General features: G+C 46.5%; 2 protein-coding genes across 2 annotated transcripts; one reads left to right on the plus strand and one right to left on the minus strand.

Moving 5' to 3' along the window:
* The first annotated feature begins 9,037 nt into the window (after positions 1-9,037).
* On the plus strand, positions 9,038-17,269 carry LOC135824338 (ice-structuring glycoprotein-like). Its single transcript, XM_065337070.1, has 3 exons — positions 9,038-9,136; positions 12,799-12,888; positions 16,175-17,269. The coding sequence occupies exons 1-3, from the start codon at positions 9,038-9,040 to the stop codon at positions 17,267-17,269; spliced, it is 1,284 nt and encodes a 427-aa protein (XP_065193142.1).
* A 2,481-nt stretch (positions 17,270-19,750) lies between these two features.
* On the minus strand, positions 19,751-20,113 carry LOC135824339 (PE-PGRS family protein PE_PGRS33-like). The gene has a single exon (XM_065337072.1). The coding sequence runs from the start codon at positions 20,111-20,113 to the stop codon at positions 19,751-19,753; it is 363 nt and encodes a 120-aa protein (XP_065193144.1).
* Between the last annotated feature and the right edge of the window lie 4,611 nt (positions 20,114-24,724).

Here is a 24,724-nt window from a genome sequence, read left to right on the forward strand (position 1 = left end):
TCACCATCTGATTCCTCGTCTCCAACACCCGCAACCTCGTCCTCCGTCTCATCTCCCAAGTCGTCGTCAGTGTCATCCTCCATGTCATTCTCCTCATCAACACCGATCGATCCCAGGCTCGCTTCATGTTGTTTAACCTCTGTTCGTTGACTCCTCGTTAGATTTTGATGGTAAATTGTTACCATTGTTGTTGTTGTTGTTGTTACATATTGTGTTCCCAGTGTCCTCGCCGGTGCTTGATCTCCAGTACTGTAATAATTCATTGAATAATTAGCCGTTGATCGTCTAGGTCTTTGAATGTTCATTGTGTTACTTTCTTTGTTGAATTCCATTCCCTTCAGCCTTCTTTCTCGTTGTTCACGTTCAGTGCTTGCCTCATCCATATACGGTTTGCACGTGCCACCAACACGACAGACTCAGCCCCAGCACCGCCGATGATAGATGTAGGTGGCGGTTCTGGGGGAGGCAACGGCAAAGACGGCGATGAGGGCATTACCTCATCACAGCGTCCAATTTGGTCTTGAGCTGAATGTTGTTGTGGTGTGTTATCTTGTGTTGTTATGGTGCATTGTGTTGTGGTGACAATATGCCCATTACCCTACTCCAAGGCTCTCGATACGGGTAATGTGGGCACTATTGCCGATGACGGAAATTGTGCTAACGATGGCTGTGGCCGAGGGTTCTTCAGTGGCCTGCCGCGTTTGGGTCGCAGTGCCCGTGCCGAGCCAGTCAGCATATGCAGTGGGATGTGCTGCTTGTAACGTGCGTTCAGATGTTGCATGGTTACTCTTCAGTCACGACTTTCCACTGATGAATGTGACAAGAAAATTAATTCTGGTAAACTTTCATGACTTCGTTGTAGTGTGGCGATGACTGCAGAATTTGTTCTCTTTATTGCTATTATAAAATAATACTAATAAAAATAATAATAATCTTCACTAGTTTGAGGGAAAGAGACAAATGGGAAAAGTCTGAAGAAAAAATGTATTGTCACCGCCAGGAATCGAACCAGAGACCCTCATCGCTTGTAGCTAGGGATGCTCTAACCACTGAGCTATGGTGTAGTCGTCATCCCAGCAGAGACTGTTGAACATTTTCTTCAGACTTCGTAACTCACACTTCCTGTGAATCCATACAGGCGGGTAGGACGCAGCCCTCACTGTACCCACACACTTCACGTACTCTCTAGCACGCGGGGAGCCCCAAGTCATAAAATCTTCACTAGTTTGAGGGAAAGAGACAAACGGGAAAAGTCTGAAGAAAAAATTGACTGTCACCACCAGGACTTAAACCAGGGACCTTCGCTTGTAGCTAGCGATGCTCTAACCACTGAGCTATGGTGTAGTCGTCATCCCAGCAGAGACTGTTCAACATTTTCTTCAGACTTCGTAACTCACACTTCCTGTGAATCTACACAGGCGGGTAGGACGCAGCCCTGACTGTACCCACACACGTCACGTACACTCTAGCACGCGGGGAGCCCTAAGTCATAAAATCTTCACTAGTTTGAGGGAAAGAGACAAACGGGAAAATCTGAAGAAAAAATTACCTGTCACCACCAGGACTCGAAATAATAAGAATAATTTGAAAATCGGATGTTGAGCCATAAATAAATATAGAAAGGAAAAGGACATAAGGATACGAGTTAAGAGTAACTCTCCATCACTGTAACTGGATACTATGTACTTTCTTTACTTATCTTTGATATTTTTGACCCGCCCAAGTTGGGTGGTGTGCTGCTTTGCTGCTTCGAATTGTAGTTATACCGCTTTGTCAAATATCGTACTGGTCTCGTCATCGTCCAGTAGCAATCGACATTCTTTGGTCCGTTGGGACTGTAGCTTTTGCTCGTTATCGTTGCGCTTGCCTTCCCCCATTTGGTCTTTCCATAACCTTGAACCTTCCAAGTTGGAAGGCTGTCGGTTAGTGCTACGGAGATGTGTTGAAGCTACGTGTCAGGACGTCGAATGTCTCAGTACACTTGTCAGTTGTGTGCCTAGTTATTGTACTTTTTGACTGTATAGTATCGTGTTACGGTGATGGAGAGTTACTCTTAACTCGTATCCTTATGTCCTTTTCCTTTCTATAATAATTATAATAATAAATTTACACCATTGCGCAGTGGTTAGAGCATCGCTGGCTACAAGCGAGGTCCCTGGTTCGAGTCCTGGTGGTGGCAGTCAATTTTCTTCAGACTTTTTCCGTTTGTCTCTTTCCCTCAAACCAGTTAAAATTTAATATTATTATTTTAGAACGAGGTCTGTCTCGTTGTCCAGGAAACGACCAATCAGCGACATTCCCGCCAAGGGCCTTATCAGAGTTTAAAGCCCGCTCAATCGTTATTTTACTACTCTTGATGACGCGTCGAGGGCCTTGGATTAGTTTAAAGCCCCCTGAATATACTCTAAACTGGTGCGTACAACTCCCTGTATGGATAATAGTACGGTGCAGATAATGAACTCTGCATAACGGGTACGGTGTACTACTAAAAGCTACGCAATTCAGAAGTGTGTACGGTTTTTGCCTCCCGTATTCTTTCATCTGTACGAATTTTCTTTGTCAAAGCTTGCGGAAACCTATAAAAAGCGAGGATCAAAGTCATTAGAGTTATCGACAAGGGGCTCTCAAAGCCCCTAAATAGCTCCACAAGCTACATACATGTATATGAATAAGAATGAAGCTCGCAATAAGAGCCCAGCATTTCATTTGCTTCTATTCTACTTTTAGTAGTCCTAAGTGGTGCTGAGTTACCATAACTTACCAGAAGAAAATATTCTTTCATACCACACCAAGTCTCTCTGCACACAAACCACAAAACTACCCAATAATGGTGGTACACAAGCATAATGGAAGTGAGATAATGCATGTAACCTCATTCTAAAATAGTTAGTGCATGGCAGGGAGGGTCTTATGGCTTGTTTGTGCCCTTCAGGTTAGCCCTCGGACCTACGGCCCTCAGGCTAACCTGTCGGGCACTAACAAGCCATAAGGCCCTCCCTGCCATGCACTAACCTATAAAATTAATATGCATTCCCGCGGCAGCGTCAACAGTGCAATTGCAAGTCGCCCATGCACAAACACAGTCCGCGTTCGCTTATGCTGGACATGGTAAGAGAAGCAGTTGATATAGGAGACATAAAGACAACAAGCACAAACGTAGCTGTAAATCCTTTGTGTATATAATGTTTAAAGTGTATTGAGCGATATTTCCGTGATCTGGAAATAATATAGCTATGAATCACTTTTAATAGGATGAGGCGGATGAATGTGTTGATCGTAAGAAGGCAGCTGTGTACCTACACTTGTTATCTCGTCCTGACTGTCTTGGTGTGTATGATGACTCTCTTTTTTCTGTACTGTGTCGTGCGCGTTATGTCCAACAATTGAAAGTCCTTGAGGCAGTTTGTATACGTATTCATAAGCCTGTTTTGTGTAAGCAGAAAGAGGACGTTGTTGCACTAAAGTTTTATTCGTAGGTCGACACTTCGTTCAGTGCTTTCTCGCCTTTGGTTATGTAATCTTGTTACCTTTTTTTGCGTTTCCTCTGGTGGTTTTATTGCACTTGTATCTTGATGTTATATTTCTTACATATTTTATTAAAAATTTCATTATAGAATACCCAGTAATACATGTCAAACAAGTAACGTAGTTGCGTGATGTCTGCGGCCTTCATCCTATTCAAAGGTATATTAGCATTCTTTTATTTCACGATGGCGTGACGCCAATAAGGATGCTTAATAAGTGCGATAGAACTGGTACTAGCCAGAAACAGCTAGATGGAAATTAACCGGGAGGCAAGAAGCAATGGATCATGAAAAACAAGCGGGGGCAATAACGTTAGCAGGGGTGATCGAGATAGTTAAGTACACGTTCGAGATATCAGAAACCAGGGGGATGCGCGGAGCAGGAGCAGGTACTGCTCAAAAGAAGACTAGATGCATTGTTTCGGAAAGAATTTCTACGAGGTTGGGTTGTGATGTCGATAGGGAGTGAATTGTAGGGGGTGAGGGCACTGTTGATGGGGGAATCTCGGTGCCTGTTCGTGTGTGCGTGTCCGATGGAGTAGGTCCTTGTCTGTCGAAGGGTGTATGGTTGGTGTTGACGTTGTGGTGCAAGATGTGGTTGTTGCAGGTGTGGTGGGGAGGTTTGGTGGTGGATGTCCCATGCTAGTAGGGCTTGTTTAACAAGGAGTCGTGAGCTAAGGGTGGGGAGCTTTGCGTGATGGAGGAGGGAGCTGTGGTGAACTGGTGCAAAGAGGGGAATCCGAAGGCAGATGCGTATAGCACGGCGTTGAATTCTCTCCAGTGTGTCCCGCTGTTGCTGTGTGGTGTTGGAGAGGGCAAGGCTGCCATATTCGAGAACGGGTCGGATGTAGGTTGTGTATATTAACAATAGGCTGGAAGCGTTCATTGTGCCACGTGTCTTGTGGAGTTGTTGTAGTAGTTTTTTGGCTTTGTTGGTGGTTTCTATGATGTGTTGGGTCCATCGCAAATCGTCTTGGAGTGTAACACCAAGGTGCCTATGTTGGTGGACCTGCTGCAGCCGAGTCGAGTGGAGCGTGATGTGGATGGTGTGTTATTAATAGTATTATTAATTAAATTAATTGTGATATTAAAATTATTATCTCGACGTAGGTTATTAATAATAATAAATATTACACATTACTGGAGGCAAAGAGAAGCAAATCTCGATGAAGAATTGGCAGTTATTAGAACACGAGCTTCATGTTGGCCTTGAAATCATTTAGCGTTCAAGACGATTTTGCTGATAGAGGCAGGGCCAGCCAGAGAGATTAGGCCTCGAAAAACGGAAATCTGGTATAAGCTGATGTTCGGGTTTTAGGCAAAGTGCAGGGATTTCTGCAGTCAAGCAAAGATAAATAGGATGGCTGGGATATCTTTTCAGGATTCGTGGCTGCCCATAATAACAATTTAATTCGGCTCGGAAGGCAAATATCGATACTCTGCGGGGTGCTTCCTGAAATTGGCCCTATAGATTTTCTTCATTTATTCAAGAAGTACAGCGAGCAATGTGGTTAATACGCTCAACATTAGATAGTCGGCATTGAATCAATGTGAAGTACTGTACCTAGGAGCACGGTTTACTGAATCCAATATTGGCTGACGTGTGTGGTGGACCAAACATTCCCGTATGTCACGTGATTGTCGCCTTGGAGTTGACCCATGACAGATCAAACAGCGTCGTCAAGTGACGACGGGCAGGAACGGATTCCACTGCCCGTCGTCATTTGACAACGGTCAGGAACGGATTCCACTGCCCGGCGCCGGTATACCTTCGGGCAGTAGTCACTGGACTGACTCTCTACTTCAAGGTCTTTCATTCGTTACTAATAAAATAACTAAAGCAGAAGAGCGACTGTTTGCAACCACAACTGTCATCATGGCGCTCCAACATTTGATCTGGAACTGGGAGAAAATAAGCCCCTTTGTTGAACGATATTGGCGATCTGGAAGAGCCCCTCCGAAAAGTTGAGGAAGAGAAACTTTTATTGCGGTGTCGCTCGCGAAGGAGATCTTGGACGAGCCGGGTGAGCCTCAACCAAAGCGTGCAATGCTAAGCAACCTGCAGGATCCGCGCAATTTGCCAATGTTTCCGATCAAGACGTGGGAAAAATCCGTAGGAACAGAACAGCCAGAATGCCCGGTGCCCAGTCGACAATGTCAATAGCACCGCGAGAAAAAAAACGCACTATGGACTACTACAAAAAACTGTACCAGAAAACAATCACAAAACACAATGCAGGTGTGTCTGTCATGTATCTCTTAATTTGGCTTGGGTGCACACGGGAAACGCGTTCCAGTCACTCATACTCGGCAAGTCCCGCTGTTCATCCAGCCCTTGCCGCTATCGCGGTGCGGGCTGGATTCCGCGGAACTGCCCTCGTACTCGTGCAGGAACCTGTACTTACAGTCAAACATAATGGCCGTAAAGATTTCATTCAAATTTTCCAGAGTAACACACAGATAGTAATGGGAAGAGTTTGCAAAGTTATAACCCCCTTCATCTACCAGAAGCGTACATTGTCAAGTACTATCAATGTCGATGTGGGGTTAAATATTATACGTATTACTGCCATCAAGTAAATTGAAACTGCTTCATGGATTCCCTTTAGATTTGATAAAGATGTAAAAATGTTCCTCTAATAATTATTGATGAAAAGGTATCTGGCAAGTTTCATGTTTCTGTTGCCACCAAAACGTACTTTTTGAGTCAATTATAGAAGCTATTTTTGTCAAAAACCCTACCGAAAAAGCTGAAAACATGTTTTTACCGGGGAGGTTCGAACCTGTGCGATGCAAAAAGTAATAATATTTCATCATACGTTTACTCCAAACCTGCGCAGAAGGATGATCAAAGGACTAGTTTTCGATTTAGGTACGAGCCACCTTAGGCTGCGTTTACAGGACAACGATTGAAAACGATTTGTGTTTATATGACAACGAAATATGTTCCCTTTTCTTCTCCTCCCCTTCTCCCTTCCTCGCCGTTGTTGTCTTTGTATTCGCCGGTGTTCTCACTGTGCTATGAGATGCTGTAATAAATAAATTAAATTAAAAAAAATACTACCTACACGGAACGACATCGTTGCGTTTACTACTATCGTTTACACGACTACGCCCAAAAACGATACCTAAACGGAACGAAATGGAAACGTGCTTCAACATGTTTTGAAACGTTTAGAAAACGTTTTCTTTCTCGTATAAACGATGAACGCCGGGGAGGTCTACAATACCTCCCTGGTATTGTACTACTCTCTGGTGAAAACAGTGAAAACGATTGGAAACGGAGCTCGGTCATGGAACCATTCCGCGCTGGAGTATATTTCGCGGAAATACCCAACCCTTGCGACCACCAGCACGTGCCAACTTCATCTAACGTCACTTCCCCCCCTTGCGCTAAGCCAGCACTTGCTAACTCAAGGCTGATCGCCCGTTTTCCGCTTTCGTGTAAACGGTTCAAATCGATCTGTCGTTCTCGTGTAAACGGTTTGAAAACGGTTCGAGGCCAGCCCGTTTTCGATCTGTTTCGTTTCGTTTCGTTTCATTTCGTCTCAGTGTAAACGCAGCCTTAAAGAGGCCAAAGAGGCACTATATGGTCGCATTGGTAAAGCTTGGGAATGTCGACCAAACATCGTTCTTCATCACCAAAAAATTCAAACAACTTAGATCTCCATATGCAGAGAATTTGAATACTAATCACACGTGACGTCATCAAAACCATCAAAAGAGGAGACAAACTTGGCCCTCCTTGGTTTCATATATCGACTTTTTGGGTATAGTTTTCGCGATTCCCCATTCTTTGGGGGCCATATAAGGCCCCCATGAAGAGAACACACCACCGAAAAAGTTCCCGGAGTGCCCCTTTAATCCCCGTAGCTATGCAAAAGACGTTACTTCAGTAACGTCTGGCGCTAGCCAGAGTCCACACAGCTTAATTTCGTGTTTTCGTGTCATCAGCATGCCTGGCGCTATCCCGTACCTGTCCCGTACCGTATCCTCAAGGTGTGTGTTTGTACAATTGTTTGTGCCGTCCGCATCTCGCGCATGCCTGGCGCATGCCTGGCGCTTTCCCGTACCTGCCCCGTACCGTACCCTCTAGGTGTGTGTTTGTTTGTGGCTTCGGCATGCCTGGCGCTGTCTCGTACCTATCTCGTACCTATCCCGTACCTATCCCGTACCCTACCATAAACGACAGCTAGCTGGCCACAATATTCAAATAGGACTTTTAAATGCAAGATTATAACGTGAAGCAACTTGGAAGAATGAGGCTTCGTTTACACGACAACGATTGAAAACGATTTGCATTTACACGACAACGACGTACGATCTAAGCAGAACTAGATCGTTGCGTTTACTACTATCGTGACAACGCTCGAAAACGATACCTAAACCGAGCGAAATGGAAACGCACTTCAAAGTGATTTGAAACGTTTGCAAAACGTTTTAAATCGTTTTCGGTCTCATGTAAATGTGGAAAAACAGTGAACACGATTGGAAACTAGGCCTTTGCGGATAATGCCGCCAGAAAAACAGGCGGAATTCGGTACTGTTTCTGGTACGTTTCATTCATGTTTGGTATGTGGATGAAGAAATGAAGCAGAATTCGAGGAATTGCCCGTCATAATGTTTGTACGGTTCTGCCAATTTCACTGCTTTTCGAGCAGTGTGCCAGAATGTGCCACCTTTTCGAGTATTTACGCCAAAGCATATTGGAAACGGGGAGTGGTCATGGAAATCGTTCCGCGCCGGACTGTATTTGGCGGGAAATACCCAACCCTTGCGACCGCCAGCACGTACCAACTCCAACTAAAGTGTTACTTCCGGCCCTTGCGCCTCGCCAGCTAGTACTAACTCCAGCTTGGTCGCCCGTTTTCCGTTTTCGTGTAAACGGTTCAAAGCCATTTGCTGTTCTCGGTTCGAAAATATTCGAAGCCAGCCCGTTTTCAGTCCGTTTCGTTTCGTCCCCGTGTAAACGCAGGCGGCGTTTATTTGCATGTATGCTAACTGTATCCGGGGAATGCATGCAGTGAAGGGCGATAGTGCGGGTTCGAATCCTAGGTCTTTAAAAAGATCGGAGAAATGAAAAATTTGTAACATCTCTATGCTTTTTTGCCTAGGTCATCAATGTGGTAGACGGTGTCGTGTTACCCTCGAATGTAAAAAGAAAGTTTATCTCTTTCACTCAGGGCCGTACGCTATGCTTTTTTGCCTAGCCCATTATGAATGTTGTTCGAAGAGATAGAAACTGTTTGTATTATAATGATGTAGCCGATCCGTTCGTTGTGGTGTGGTTGGGATTTGTAGCCATTATAATTTTTCTGGTTTTAGAGTTCGTATGGCAGGATCCGTTCTGTAATTCAAAGCGAGCCGTCATGGTCGACCTAGAACACTATTTACGTACACAAGCCCGGAGAGCAAAAGTCTCTCTGTCCCGTAACCGGCCACATACGAACTAAATACAAAGGCGAATGAAAGCGGCAGCGCCGGACATCAATACGGTGTTGTATGGTGTAAGGATGTCGTATAGCATGTCGTACAACAGTACGATGAAATTGTGGGAGAAACCTACCATCACTTTAATGCTTGGGAACGATGAACATTTCACCAGTGTTATTGTGAGTGATAGTCAGGCCAAGTTTCCGAGGATCAGTAGCGAGAGCTATCCCGAGCATTATGTTGGCATTACGAAAGCATAGACAGGATGCGTATTACAGGAGACCAAAGTTGCTGAAGACTAGTAGTCATTGATGATAACGTCCAGAAAAACGAAATCTGCAGCATCTTCTACTGTCGGACAGGATTCGTACTACAGGAGACTGTAAAGTTATGTAATGTGCTCCACAGGCAACCGTGCATTCGGCTTTGGTGTGAGTTGCCAGTATGATGCAAGCCAGATATGGATTGATCGAAGAAGGATAGATTTATCATCACTGTGGATAAGAGTCATACTGTAGCTCAGTTGGTTAGAGCATTGCTCGCGAATAGCAAGGTCCCTGGTTCGAGTCCCGGTGGTGTGACTGATGATTTTTTCTTTCTTTCATATCTGGCTTGCAAGTGTTGAGTTTCGGAGATAAAGGTGCAGTACGTGGCATGTGGCCTCTGGTTTCCTAATATCCCGCAGTATGAGCAGGAAACGATGTACACCTATCAACCCAGAAAATCACCTTCCTGGAGAAGGTATCGCATTAAATATATAATTGATTTGCTTTTCGAGATTTGTGGCTTGGTTGCACGGTATCAAGAAGCAGTTATCAACTATGTGGAAGCCAAGATGTCAAAGCTGGAGGACTGGTTACCCCCAAGAAGGTTGCAAAGCTCGCACGCAATCAGTCAGTGCTCACCTTCCTAATAATGAGAAGACTATGCACATCTAAGAGGGACGATTACTTCACAGCTATCACAGAGCGCGAGGCCGTAATGAGGCGTTTACCGCAGTCCAGACACCCCAGTCGTCACGATCTATACCACGGTTTGGGAAACTTTCTCCTTTCGTCATCACAAGAACAGCAAAATCAGAAGGAGTGGAAGAAAGTAGAATTTGTAGACGCAATGTTGAAATATGGCAATGAGCTTACTGGCAATAATGCCGCTTAGAATGGAAGCCCGGGGAGTTATTAGATATAACGTTAGCAGCTCATTTCGATTATGAACTGTCCATCAAAATAAGAAAAGTGATCGTCGTTCTCATGTCACACCAACTCAATAATAATGGAAACGATTATGGAATTGTATTCAAGTTGCAATTTCCGAACTTACTGTTTTTCATCAGTGGATAGTTTCATAACTGAAGGGAATTCATCAACCAACCCAGATTATATAGCAGAAAAAAATCAATAGCGAATGCTATCTGTTTATACTGTTCTCTGTTGGTCCCATCTCTCCCTATTACCTTTATGGTTAGTATTCTCTGAACCTCTGTCCCTCTCCCTCTCTCTCTCTCTCGTTATGACATCTGGTTATCTTTTGATACACTTTTTGCTTGGACATAACACTCCGCATTAAATTTAGTGTCTTTATTTTTTATGTACCGTGCTTTTGATGTCTTCCGTTTTTGCCTTTTGCTGCTTTTTTTGGCAAAACGACGTACTGGTCAATGTACCGCCTGGAGCCTCACCCGCACTGCTGTCGCCTGTCACTATAATGATTACCATTCAATGTCCCCATATCGTACCCCGAAATCGTGCCCCGAAATCGTACCCCCAATTATGTCTGTCTCCTTTATCTGTCTCTGTCTCCGTCTCTCTTTTATCTGTCTCTTCCAACTCTTTTTCTTTGGCAGCTTTCATGGTGGTTTTGTGCGTGCTTTTCAAAAAGGCATAGTCTAATTCTATGGGAGAAACCCTTTATTTCTTCAAGTGTGAGATAACAAGCAGTAAATAAGATGGACATGTCGATCTCCCTTGTAAGTTTACCATAAATGCGGATGTGTGAAAGAGTTTCATGGGGAACCCCACGAAAAAAAAAAATTTCAGTCGAATGGCCTTGGTCCGAAGTCTCTACGACAAAGCGTTCTTGAGATATTTCACTTTGAATTTGAAAAAAGGGTGCAGCGCCGTGACGTCATGCGGCCATCCCGGACTGGCTACGTCATTGTGGCACAGTCGCAATCTCGGAGCACTATTTTAGTATGCAATTTCAAGGAAAGATGAGGTATTCCGAACAATGGCAAGTATTCATCCAAAATGGCGGATAGGGATTTTCCCTACTCTGGACCGTTACTGAGGGGACACTGGGTCAGCGCAGCAGCAGCGAAGAGCGAAAAAACAACAGCGACTAAATGGTTGCTGCATTTTTTGAAGAACGAAGTGGCGTTTGGTTTGGCCAGTTCATGTCGAGTCTTGACATCTAGTGTCAAGCAAGGCGATGTCGGTGTCCAGTAATCTGGAAATCGCCTAGTTAGAACAATGTGTATGTACGGTGCCAACGTGATGAGAACATTACGTTAGAAGGAGAAATAATTATAACGCCACGGCGGAGCTGGACCATGACTCACAACACGCGGTGGTCATAACAAAATGGAAAGTGAACCTTTTTTCAAAAAATCTCCTTTCCTTTCCTTTCGTCCAGCGTTTGTTTTACTTCCGTTTCTGACTGTACAATGTCACTCAACTCCTCATCTCCGTCGACTGGTACGAGAAAATATAACTGGCTATATCGCGGACAAAGTCAAGTGCCTGAGCTGCCTCAGCAAACGTAAAAATGACTTGATTCGAGCGGTAAGTATCCTCTATCCTCTACCGGGCTACTTCTCATCCAGTTGACTTCTTATTATGACTTTGTACGTTATAATTTTGTTGAGCTCCGGTTTTCCCCTTCATTCTAACTCAAGTGCAGTTTAGCGTGTATTGGCTTGTGATTTCCTTTCTTCTGTTTGCTTGGCATTTTATCGCTCCACAGGTACCCCCGGTCTCAGGTGCTCTCACATTTGTGCAATTGTTGATTTTGGTCCTGAATTGTCCTCCCTGTTGCCTTGCTACCGTCCTCCTCCTTCCTCCACCTTTTTTTCTTTTCTTAACCCTTTAAGAGCCACAGGAAATTTTCAAAATTCTGCATTTTTTGGTGTTCTTTGGATCATAGCTTCAGTTCTACTCACTCAATCCTCACAATCTAGGGCTTCCTGGAAAGGTCTCCGCGAGAGGAAGAGAATGAGGTCGATCATGATAGCCAGCACACCGTCTATCCAGCGCTAGATCGCAGCGACAGCACGAAAAATGCCCCAAATGCGTCCAATTGCGTCCTGCTCCAGATATTTCATTTTACTCGATCGTGGAGTTCCAATTTTTTCGCTGTGTACTCTTGACAATATCAACAGTGAAACCTGTGCAAATTCGAGTAAGCCAGCTTGACGAAAAGTCTCAAAATTCTCAATACTAAAGTCGCACTGCGCGCTTTTGAAATTGCCGCGATCGCGGCTCAACTTACGAGTGATTTATCTCAGGAGCCGTTGCTCGCAGCGCTTCGCGGATTGTTTCTCCCGACAGGTGAGAGATTTCTCTTCGCCCTGGATATTTCGATCACTTGATTTGAGCGAGATTGGACTGAGTTACGATCTTTTGAAGTTTTGCATTTGAATGCGTCGTTTACGACGCATTCAAGTATGGGGCGGCTCTTAAAGGGTTAATTGGCCTCATTATGGCATTCGCTTCCATGTAATTGGGCTTGTAGCCCGTGTGTACTTGCGAATTCAAATAAAAATATACATACATACATACCTTGTGGTACATTGCGAACTTTCATCTGATACGTTTCTTGTGTTTGTATCTTTGTGTTGATGCAGGGCATGGAGCTTCATGAAACTAAACACGCCAAGGTGCTAGTTCTGGTGATATCTCCATCAGGTGTTGAGCACCTATATAGCAGCAGTCCGGTAGACGGCTTTTTCCCAGCCCTTAAAAAATCGAATTCCCCACCTCCTGCCCCTACCACTCCCACTCCACCAACTCCCACCTCACTAACTCCCACCTTACCATGCACTAAGCTTTACTCCAATCGCATGCATCTGTGCATAGCACCCAAACTCTTACCAGTAAAAATTGATTCACCATCATGTACAAATATTAACACGAGTTGATTCACCATGTACATATTAATACCGGTATATTCTGATTTTGTTCTAGAATGTGGCAAGTGAGAATACCATATGCCATATCGTCAAAGGCAAACATTTGGAGTTGAAACGAGGGATTCTTAGTAAAAAACATAGTTTATCATTGTTGATGAAGATAATAAACGAAGGTGCTCAAATTTATGACAAAATCACCGGAAGTGGGGGCACAATCAAACGACACAACATAGCGGCGTAGCAGCTCATCCATGCATCCATCTGTGAAGCGACTAAGTTCATCATAAGTGCGGTGGTGGTCCTTGGCCTTGTGGGCCCAGTCCAGGTGATGTGGCGAAGTGTAGCCTTGACTGAAACAAAACTCTTTGTACACAAAAGGCCAAAATAAATATTAATAGTCTTGGCAATGGCCTGGATTAAGTTCAGCTCCCAGTAAAGGCCTCCACTTAGCGACACAACCCAGTCGAACTCAACTGCAGGGATGCTACCCAGCACATTCAAATCTCCACTCGCGACCTTGCCCTGTACATGAGTGCTTACACGGCTACGCAACGATGCTAGGTAAGGGTTTCCACAAAATTCAAGAAAAAATCTCAAAATACAAATTCAAAATTCAAAAAAATTAGGCAAATTTCAATGATAGAATTAAAAAAAATCGCAAAATTTAAAAAAAATTCAGCCAATCACTCTGGTTGCGCCGAAACTTCTGGATATCACCATGGCAACACCATGGTAACGCAAAATGGTGGCCGAAGAAAAATGGTTGTGGTCTATCTTCTGTCAATCTGCTTTCCAGTTCCGGTGATTGATGAATAATTATTATGATTATTTTTTTGATCCAAGGTTTCTCCACACAGGTCGATGGGACGATGGCATCCAACAGCTTACTGGAAACCCAAAACCAACCATGCAAGTGGGTAATGTATGGCAAAATTCAACAAAAGGGACTCTAAATTCATAAAAAATCAAAAAATCAAAAAATCGCCAAAATTCAGAAAATATTCAGAAATTTTTGTGGAAACCCCTAATGCTAGGCTGCCAGACACATTCAAAGAGTGCTGCCTACAGTAGCCCACCAACAACTCCTTGCTCATGCTACCTACATCTAAAATGCCCGCGGAATGGTACGCTGCTTTCCTGGCCTCGTCTCTACTTTGAGCAATGGCAGTACGCATCAGTGAATATGGAAGGCCATCACAGACAATGGTAGGCCACTCTCTACAGCCCTGCTCACCAACACATTGTTTCACACCTCCACTTGTCCCAATTTCCCTCAGGAGAACACGCACTGCGTCATGTGAATTGGGGTTCACAAAGGCAGGCTCAAGCAATCCTACATTTGCCGGAGGAACAGGAGGAGAATCCAACTGCACTGAGCGTGTTGCCCTTACCCGCCACTGTCTGCTACATTGCGATACACAAAGTGCGATCCTGCACCCACTGTCAGGAAAGACGGAAGACGGAGAACTTCAGTGGACACTCGAGAAAGACCGGCTGCTTCTGCGATAGTAGGCCTGATGTTTGTGACTGCACACTCTGAATTGCTACATTTGGTGCATGCTACATTTTGCTACCCCTGCGGATGACTGCACTGAAAGTGGCGTCGTCATGCCACACACAAAAGCCTCTACTACGGGATTATAGGAGCGGGAAGTGATGCGCCCAGCGAGGATGCCCAGCAATGACTCCACTTTCCTACTCTCCTTTGAGTGGCTAATGGCGTCTAGAGTTTCCGCTCACAGAAACTTTTTCTCTATCTTACATATCTCATTAACTACCTTTACCCTACCCTGCTCTGTCGCAAAGAGGCTCATCTAAACATTCCCTTGACTTCAGCAACACGTTCTCTTCCCGCAACCCCTCAACCTCCTTCTGCAACTTCTCCACTAAATCGCTTAGTTCCTCACAGTCCCTTCACCCTACTACTAATGCCTCACAGTCCCCATGAGGGGCGTAGCACCCGCTACGACTGGTACGACCATGGCCGTACCACTTTTCGAAACGTGTGGTCCGTCCGGAACGTGCAAAACCGTAAAAAATTAGGATCAGTCGATGCATATGCGCATCAGACTTTGACCATTTTCTAGACTCGTACTCGTAGATCTGCCATGCATCTGTGCATGTCCATGCACGTCTCTTCTGACCGTGAAATAATTCTATGACTTTATAAACTATGCCAGAAGTGTGCCTGAAGTTCCCAGAACGCAGGATTTTGTGTCTTTTTTACAAAATTTTCCAGTGGGACGTCCCCCCCCGGACCCCCCCCTCCAAAACGGACTTCGGCCGCGCCCACCTTCGGTCCTACCACTTCCAAAAACCCTCCTACGCCCCTGCACACCCTACAGGTTGGTTTTCTGGGAGTGGGCTAGGTGGGGCGGGTACCTCACTTGGAGTTGGAACCTTGAGCGAGTCTGCGGAGCTGAGACATAATTTTCCTGACTCGGATCTTGGCCAAAGGTTCTCAGTTAGCCAAGCGACCGTTTCGCGCGTATTATCAACCTGGTTGGCTTGTCTCTATCATTATGTTCAAGGAGATTAACATCTGGCCATCCCGACATCTAGTTGATAAATACATGCCAGATGTTTTCAAGGAGAAATTCCCGACAACACGCATCATCAATCGACGCAACAGAATTTCCCTTGAGAAAAACCAGCGAATCCAGATGTACAGGCAGCCACATGGTCCAACTACAAGAATCGCAACACACTAAAGCTGCTTGTTGGTGTGAGCCCCAATAGGGTAATTACATTTTTGTCCCCGAATTATGGTGGCCGCATATCTGATAAGGAGCTAACGAAGAGATCCGACCTCCTAAACACGTTACAGTCAGGTGATGCCATTATGGCAGACAGGGGATTCGACATTGCTGACCTGATGCCAAAAGGCACACACGTCAACATCCCTACCTGCTAGAGCACAAAGAGGTGATTGAAATGCGGCGCATTGCAAGTGTCAGGATACATGTTGAGCGAGCTATTGAATGCATAAAGAACTTCGCCATCACCAAGCACTTCTCTTCCAGCCTGGCACCAATGGCCGAGCACATCATATTCGTGTGTGCCTTTTTAACATCTCCATTCTCACCACTAGTACCTTCGCCACAGGAGCAGCAACGGCAACAACAGCAGGAGCAACACAACACATTCAGAAAGAACCACAGTCTCAGGCAGAGCCGCCACCAGCACAGCAGCCGCAGCCAGCACAGCAGCCACAGCCAGCACAGCAGCCGCAGCCAGCACAGCAGCCGCAGCCAGCACACCAGCCAGCACACCAGCCGCAGCCAGCACAGCAGCCGCAGCCAGCACAGCAGCCGCAGCCAGCACAGCAGCCACAGCCAGCACAGCAGCTGCAGCCAGCACAGCAGCTGCAGCCAGCACAGCAGCCAGCAAAGCAGCCAGCACAGCAGCCGCAGCCAGCATAGCAGCCGCTGCCAGCACAGCAGCCGCAGCCAGCACAGCAGCCGCAGCCAGCACAGCAGCCGCAGCCAGCACAGCAACCACAGCGAGCACAGCAGCCGCAGCCAGCACAGAAGCCGCAGCCAGCACAGCAGCCGCAGCCAGCACAGCAGCCGCAGCCAGCACAGCAGCCGCAGCCAGCACAGCAGCCAGCACAGCAGCCGCAGCCAGCACAGCAGCCGCAGCCAGCACAGCAGCCGCAGCCAGCACAGCAGCCGCAGCCAGCACAGCAGTCGCAGCCAGCACAGCAGCCAGCACAGCAGCCGCAGCCAGCACAGCAGCCGCAGCCAGCACAGCAGCCGCAGCCAGCACAGCAGTCGCAGCCAGCACAGCAGCCAGCACAGCAGCCGCAGCCAGCACAGCAGCCGCAGCCGGCACAGCAGCCGCAGCCAGCACAGCAGCCACAGCCAGCACAGCAGCCAGCACAGAAGCCGCAGCCAGCACAGCAACCGCAGCCAGCAGCCAGCACAGCAGCCGAAGCCAGCACAGCAGCCAGCACAGCAACCGAAGCCAGCACAGCAGCCACAGCCAGCACCACAGTTACAGCAAACACCTTATGTGTGCCAGGCACAGCTGGAGCCCCCAAGCCACCCGCAGCCACAAGCATCACAGCCGCAGCAAGTTGGCCATTCCCAAGTGCCAACGTCACAGGTGGCACAGGCATCTGCTGCTAAAGATGTTTGTTTACTTTGCCAGAAAGGCAGTCCTCCAGTCCTCAGGACCTGGCTAAGGTGCAAACTCTATTTTCATCACATGTGCCAAAATGCAGATGAAGACAGGCTGAAGCTGTGCAATAAGTGTTTTAATAGTTCTACTTAGAATACGGGAAAACATTTTCTTTGCCCACTTGATAACGTTGTAATTTGTATGTACATTGGCACGTGGTCAGCTCTAACTTGACAATAGTACAACTTGCTTTGTATTTATTAAATTCCATTGTTTGAATGCCTTTCAAACATTGAATTTGCTTACTAGATACGGGAGCATGTGTGAAGAATAGAAGTTTCGTAATGTACCAATATTGCTTGCATAGCTGGTGCTAGGGAGGATCCACTCAACATGAAACTGGGTAGGGGACCACACAACAAAATCACAATACTTCGCCTTGCAGACAAATAGCTGCACTTGTACTTGATGATAGTAGCGATGGCTTTTTTCATGAAGCCCTCTCCTCAAACGGACAATCCCGGCAGACATAGGGACATTTGACCTCAACAATGGCATTGGTTAGAGACTCCACAACACCATCTGGTGATGCCCCCAGCCAAGGTTCGTCAGCGCAGATGACAAATCCGGAAGGCTGGACGGACACAGCAGTGCCTGTTACTGACGACATTGTTGCAGCGTACCTGAATACAGCAAAAAAATGCATTATTAGAACAAGCATGCAACACGATGCAAAAAGTGACTCATACTTCTGTGTTGCTCGTTGAAATTCAGTCACTTCACTCCAGTACGCGCGTGGCGTTCCGCAGCCGTAAACCTGCGAACACGGGCTGCGAAATGATGCAAGGCGTAAACTTGAGTGACGCGACTGGATTTCATTGAGCAGCACTGTACATGAAATAATTTGCGGAACACACATTTTAATTTTATTCACAAACAATAGATGGATCTGCTTTATATATTTTGCAGACACACGAATATCCCAAATATGTTAGAAGCAGTAACATTACCTGGACAGAGCATCAGACTCGTGTGCTTTCCCATATGCAGTAGCCGCTGTGCTGAAGGTTGATGTGGTGTAGGTCAACCTTCGCAGCAATAGAGCATGGTCAATATGAGGCTTACGACGCACAATATCCTTAGTGTCGGAAGACGTTATCCGCATCCCTCGTTCATGCCTCCACGACGATGAGGGTGGCATGGTAAATGCGGTCACGGTCGCTGGCAGTTATCACGACATGACGCTCATACCAGTCCGACTCTAGATATTCCTGTACCCACTCACAGTCACAGGGAACTGGTGTTGATGGTACCACACTTGATTGCCATTCCTCTAGCCATTCACAATCACTGGGAACTGGATGGACTGGAGTGGCTTGTCATCCATTGCTCTTGCTGCTGCTTCTGACGCACCAAGCGGGCCTCCTTTGCTGACTGAGCCTCCCTCCACTCACTCTGTTTAGCCTTCTTCTTATCCAGCTGCTCCTCTCTGGCTTTCGCTATGTGAAAGTCATCACTGGCTACTAGAAAGAGTCCAGTCTGATGAAGAGAGCTGGAGGAGTCTACAATACACGCAAGTGTGGAGCAAAGAAAACGAAAATGGTACGCAGGATACTGGATTTCTGAGTTGAAGTATGGAATCAAGCAAGAGTACGAGTGTGAGATCGCCTAATCAAAGCCCGCCGAGCGAAGCGCGAAGGGCTGTGATGTAGGCTGATCGAACACGACTACGAGTGTTTTGATTGCATTTTGACATGCACCCACGCTTGAAACTCATATCGGACTTGTAAATACTTCGCGAAGGGCTGTGATTGGCTGATAGAACATGAACACGACTGTTTTGATTGGATTTGATTGGATTTCTGACAAGAACGCGCACTTCCATCTTCCTATCGCGCTTGAAAGCACGACTCTCACAGTCTCTCAGCCTTCTCGAGCCCGAGTCGAGTAAAAAAAAAAGCGAGCTTGATCAGTGAATCAAAGCCCTAGTGGAGCGGGCTTTGATCGTAAAATCTAAGGCCGCCTAGGCGGGCTTTGATGGGAAAATCAAAGTCCGCTCCACTAAATATGGAGTTCTACTTCTTGTAGCGTGCTTTGATCGCCTCATCTAGGCCCTGCTAGGTGCAATGCGATTGGTCATCTCCGTGCCTACAGTCTTGTGACATGTCAGAACAAGTTGTCAAGTAACGTGATGGTGTTCAGCTATTGAATCACAGTTCCTGCAAGCCCAGGTCTCTAACATGCTCGACCGTGTCACACGTGCCTGTGTGTGTGTGTGTGTGTTGCATCCTGTCTCCAACAGGCAACACGCCCAGCCGCGCGTATTCATTGTAAACTGTCGTACATCTCGATCGCCTGCTCCATCACGTTGTGCAATGCTGGCGGAAGCTAAGAAAAGTGGTAGAAAAGTGCTTTGTTTTCCCAAAATGCAAATAAGACAACTCAAACCAAGAAAGCTGTAGTTGTGAGAGGGAGAGAGAAAAGAGAAATAGAGAGTTTTTATGATGGAGGAAGCCGCAAGCGCTGCAAGCGCCAGCACGCCCGTTCAACAGCCGCAGCAGGCATCCCCTGCATCCCATCCGTCATCAATGTCACCGCATGGCTCTCTGCTGTCAGCTACACCACCTACGTCGCATTCGCCATCCACACCGAATTGCGATCGCAGATCAGTTGGATATGTAAACGCAAACCCCAGACTTATTGTATCGGCATCGTCGTCGCCATGGTCACCATTACCATCACCACCACTACCACCCAGACGTGCCCTACCACCACCACCACCACCACCACGCTCTCCCGTCTCACCAACTCCACCAACTCCAACACCACCCTCTATCACCTCATCGCCACCCCTCCTGCCATGTCCGCCACCTCCATCACTGGCAGCAGCAGCAGCAGCAAGCCCCATGTCGGAATCATCCGTTCAGGTGCATTGCATGCCTGAAACTGAGTTGTACGAATTGCAGAAGGCGGTGTGATCGTGGGCAAAAATGATGCACCACAGGATGCATCCTAATCACCTTGGCGTTCATCAAGTTGGCGATCATCAATGCTACATGAATTAAGGTGATGCTGCTGTAACTCTGTGTGGGTGCGTGGATGTGTGGAGCTTTATTGCTAGTGATAGTGTGCTTTGCCCGTATAAGTGGCTATGAACAATAACAATACTCTGTGTGTGTGTGCGTATCTTTAGCTCTCACTCTGTAGAGACATTGATAATAGGATACAGTGTACCGCATCCTTCATAATAGTGAACTCTACAAGCCACACAGACCAGCAACACTAAAAATGCGTTCAAGTACATGAAGTACACAAGGCGAAATCTTTCTTACTGGAAAACAGTTGGTTGAGTGACGACGACACATTGCCACGCTGCGCTGCTGCTCTAAGGTCGTTGCAAACGTTCTTCCTCTTACGCTTGGCGGCGCCAGTGTCCTGTCGGAATGCTGCATGGGTTCCGACTTCTTCGCATGCGGCTGGTTCCAGGCTTGCAGTTTATCCGTGCAAGTGACCGAGTAAAGTCGATTAAGGCGTAGAATAGGACAGCAAGGTTGTTGCAAGACCCGTGGGGACCTTTGCCAGCGGGACACGAACACTCAGCATGGGTGACACGCTCCACGGTATGGCAGTCAGTGCCACTGCCGCCCTTGGTCTGCACAGACAGACGGAGCTGATACGCCTTCAATGTACGCATTTCGGGCTCACAGCGAGCCTTATAGTGGACACTATTGCTGGATGACGCAACCTCTATTTTCTGCACGTATCTTCTCTCATAAAGTCTTGATGTTTTGTTGTTCGTGGCAGAAATGGCTTTGAAATTGCTGGCTGACTTGCCATCTCCAGCGACAGCATCCAGGAAGTGCTGCAGCATAGTTTGCACACTGACCTCTGCGCACAGGAGGCGACCAGCTACAAGTTTTTTCCACACAAGAGTTGGGGCTTGCTGGTCGTCCACTCCAGCGGATGACACATGCACGACACTGCTCGTAGCTTGGTGAGGCGAAGCTGCAACTGCGCTGGATTCAGCCGTCAACGCAGGTTCGGATCTACACAGAAACAAATCATGACAGAGCTGGATTAAAGTTGGAGCGTTCAGAAAGACATCGAAGTTTATTTGCATTGCCCTTTCTGATAGCCGAAGCCAGAAATATTATTTCAAACTAGTTTCAAAACAAGACCAGTGCATTTCTCGGCTGCTAGAAGGAAGCAGTCACTTACCGAGGTAAAGAGTCACAGCCTGGGGTAGATATGGCACTGGTACTCTGATGAGCAATGACCCTGAGCGAAAAGCAATAAAGGCAAAGCGAGAAACATCGCCTTCCTGTTGTTCCCACGCTACACGAACAATCGATTTTTTTCTCACCTCTCCAAAAGCGCGTCCTTCTTTCCTGATCTTTTCAGCTTGTTCCGAACGCAGTAATCGTGGAGAACGTTGCACGTCCAGAGACGGGGATTACGAGATGATGGTGTATCAATTTTTACTGGTAAGAGTTTGCTATGCATGCGACTGGAGTAAGGCTAGGCGTAGTGCATGGTAAGGTGGGAGTTGGTGAGGTGGGAGTTGGTTGGGTGGGAGTTGTAGGGGCAGGAGGTGGGGAATTCGATTTTTAAGGGCTGGGAAGAAGTCGTCTACCGGACTGCTGCTATAAAGGTGCTCTACACCTGATGGAGATATAACGAGAACTAGCACTTTGGCGTGTGTAGCTTCATGAAGCTCCATACCCTGCGTCAACACAAAGATGCAAACACAGGAAACTTATCAGGTGAAAGTTCGCAATTAACAACAAGGTAGAGGATAGAGGAAACTTCCCGCTCGAATCAAGCCATTTTTACGTTTGCTGAGGCAGCTCAGGAGGTTCACTTTGTCGGCGATATACCCAGTTATTTTTCTCTTACGAGTTGACGGGAATGAGGAGTTGAGTGACATTGTACAAAAACGGAAGTGAAACAAAGACTGGACGAAAGGAAAGGAAAGGAGTTTTTTTTTAGTTCATTTTCTCTTTTGCTATGACCACCGCGTACTGTGAGACAGGGTCCAGCTCCGCCCTCGCGTTATATTTCTCCTTCTGACGTAATGTTTTCATCACGTTGGCACCGTACATACACATTGTCCTAACTAGGCGATTTCCAGGACTGGTGTCCCCTCAGTCATTTTGGCGGGAGTTTGATGAATACGTACCATTCTCTGTACCCAGCAATGAAAGCAGCGATGCTGAGGTCAGTGAAGACCACCACCAACCCACCGCGGTGTCACGGCTGTTCAGCTGCGGCCATCTATCAAAATGGCGTCGAAATCACCGGAAAATTGCAAATTTGCACATTGCACGTTCGATTTACTAACTTGGTGTGTTTTGAGGTGGATCCTTTTTCGAATCAAGTAGAATCAACTAGGTAACCCTATGTAAATTGGGTTTGTTAGACCTGACCAAACGCGATGATAAAAGCTACAATATAAAAATTGTAACAGAACTGAGGAGGACGAAGAAGAGCAGGACTTTGTCACTATGGAGTAAGCTAGCCGAAAGAGAAGGATTATAGTGGATGCCGTTTTCCTCCATGCCTTAGCTACGGCCACGGAGTGGCCTGGACATGCGCAGCGTTCTTGATAGGCGTTGCGATTGCTTCGACCCCGTTTCATGGGCGCAGGAACGCTTCAAACTAATCATTGAATTCCGCATGGATGCTCTCTGAGCCTTGCTCAACTAGCAAGCCAAGGCCACATGGAGTAGGGTTACAGCTGACACGGCGTGCATCTCTAAAAGGTGCAGATTAGGGGTAAGATGGCATTTGTTTCTCTTCACGATCTCGTCTTGAACGAGCTCATGAAATGTTCGATGTTGCTCAGTGCTATTAAAGCCATCATCATTAAAGAGGAACTCCACAAAAAACTTGAAAATTTGATGACCTGTAGAGTTTCGGGCGCTGATTCGATTGGTCTTGGTCCGAAGCCTCTACGACGAAGCGTTCTTGAGATATTTCACTTTGAAATTGCAAAAACAGGGGCCGCTCCCTGACGTCATGCGGCCATTTGGCTACGTCATCACGGGCTGCCTACGTCATTGTGGCATAGTGGTTTCCTTTCGCCAATCTACAAGCACTAATTTTAGTTGGTATTTTAAGGGAAGATGAGCGATTCCGAACAATCCTCTGTCCTCAGCAATGAACGCAGCGATGCTGAGGCCAGTGAAGGCGACCAACAGCCCACCGCCGCGTATGGTTGGGGCAGGGAGCCCAGATACCCTGCTGAGGAGCTGCCATCGCGTGTAACAAATATTGAGGAAGAAGATGCTTCAGCAGCTGCGTCCGACAGAAGACGAGTAGCTTGGTCACCAAAATCTCGATTCGTTTGGGACTCCCGACTGGTGCGAGCGTAGACAAACGTGTATAGCCAAGCCCAGCCCGCGGGAATGATTTTGCTGGTAGGATGCTGCCGTCGCTGTCGAGAAGACGGCCCAAGGTTTCTTGCGTAGCGGACCTCGCAGACTACGAGATCGTATCCTTGCAATAGGCTGTGCCCACCACTGCTCTTCGACGTTATCTCGACATGCAGAAGCCGCCAATGCCAGTGACAGAAGAGTCTGACATTAGGTAAGCCTCAATTAGTTTGCCTTGACTTGTCTTGTGAGGATCGCGTGTCAACCTTATACACTTATTTTTTGGGGGAAATTTATTGTTGTCAGGCGCACTATAGACAGTAGGCGTCGCACAAGAAAGACATTGTACTGGTAGTTATCACAAGTTTCATGCATGACACAAACAAATTTCTCTTTGCTCCGAGTATGTCTTGACTTATCTTGTGAGGATCGATGCGCGTAATGTTTTGTGTGTAACTTATTGTTGTCAGGCATCGCACGAACAGCGTTGTACTATAGTGCTAGTACTAGTATTTATCACAAGTTTTCATGCATGACTCAAACACATTTTCCTTTGTCATTTTCCCTTGGATTGGTACAAGATCTGCAAAGTATGGTAGTGTTCTGTTGGTGAAGAGAGCACTGCACACAGTTTATGAGCATGATGGGTGCATTTGATCACACCCGAAACCATACTTTATCGTTTCAAGTGATAGACTTTGTCAATAAACTTGTTCTCTAGTATACCATGTCATGCAACGCACAAGCGCGAGGTCAATAAAGCGTACACCAAAATAATGCACAAAGCCATCTGTACTTCTGACCAAGACATCTCTGTACCAGTAGGTAATCGAACGCGTCTTAATCAGTATTCATCCCCCAGATCATTGGAATTCAATTTGAAATCAGCAATTATGCGAAATTTTACAAGACCCTCCATCTTGACACTAAATTAGTATGGCACGGGCACTGAAAGTGCATGTAGGTACCGGTAGGTGCAATACAGCGCAGATGTAGAGTAAATGAGTATTTGACTATAATAATTATTACGGTACACGTGGTATGTGTACAAGCACTCATCATACACATTCCATATGACATTCTGTGTTTGTGTAGATCTCTACGCTATGCGGCACACAGGCAGTACACAGTATGTACACGGCAAA

The sequence above is a fragment of the Sycon ciliatum genome, chromosome 9 (genome assembly GCF_964019385.1).
Source record: "Sycon ciliatum chromosome 9, ocSycCili1.1, whole genome shotgun sequence".
Lineage (NCBI taxonomy): Eukaryota > Metazoa > Porifera > Calcarea > Leucosolenida > Sycettidae > Sycon > Sycon ciliatum.

Excerpts from the sequence above, each read along its gene's own strand:
- LOC135824339 (XM_065337072.1), bottom strand. The coding sequence starts at position 20,113 with ATGGGGCTTGCTGCTGCTGCTGCTGCCAGTGATGGAGGTGGCGGACAT.
- LOC135824338 (XM_065337070.1), top strand. The coding sequence starts at position 9,038 with ATGTCGTATAGCATGTCGTACAACAGTACGATGAAATTGTGGGAGAAA. Across the intron at positions 9,137-12,798 it reads AACATTTCACCAGTGTTATT|GGCATGGAGCTTCATGAAAC; the intron begins GTGAGTGATAGT and ends GTGTTGATGCAG. Across the intron at positions 12,889-16,174 it reads ACCTATATAGCAGCAGTCCG|TACCTTCGCCACAGGAGCAG; the intron begins GTAGACGGCTTT and ends TCTCACCACTAG.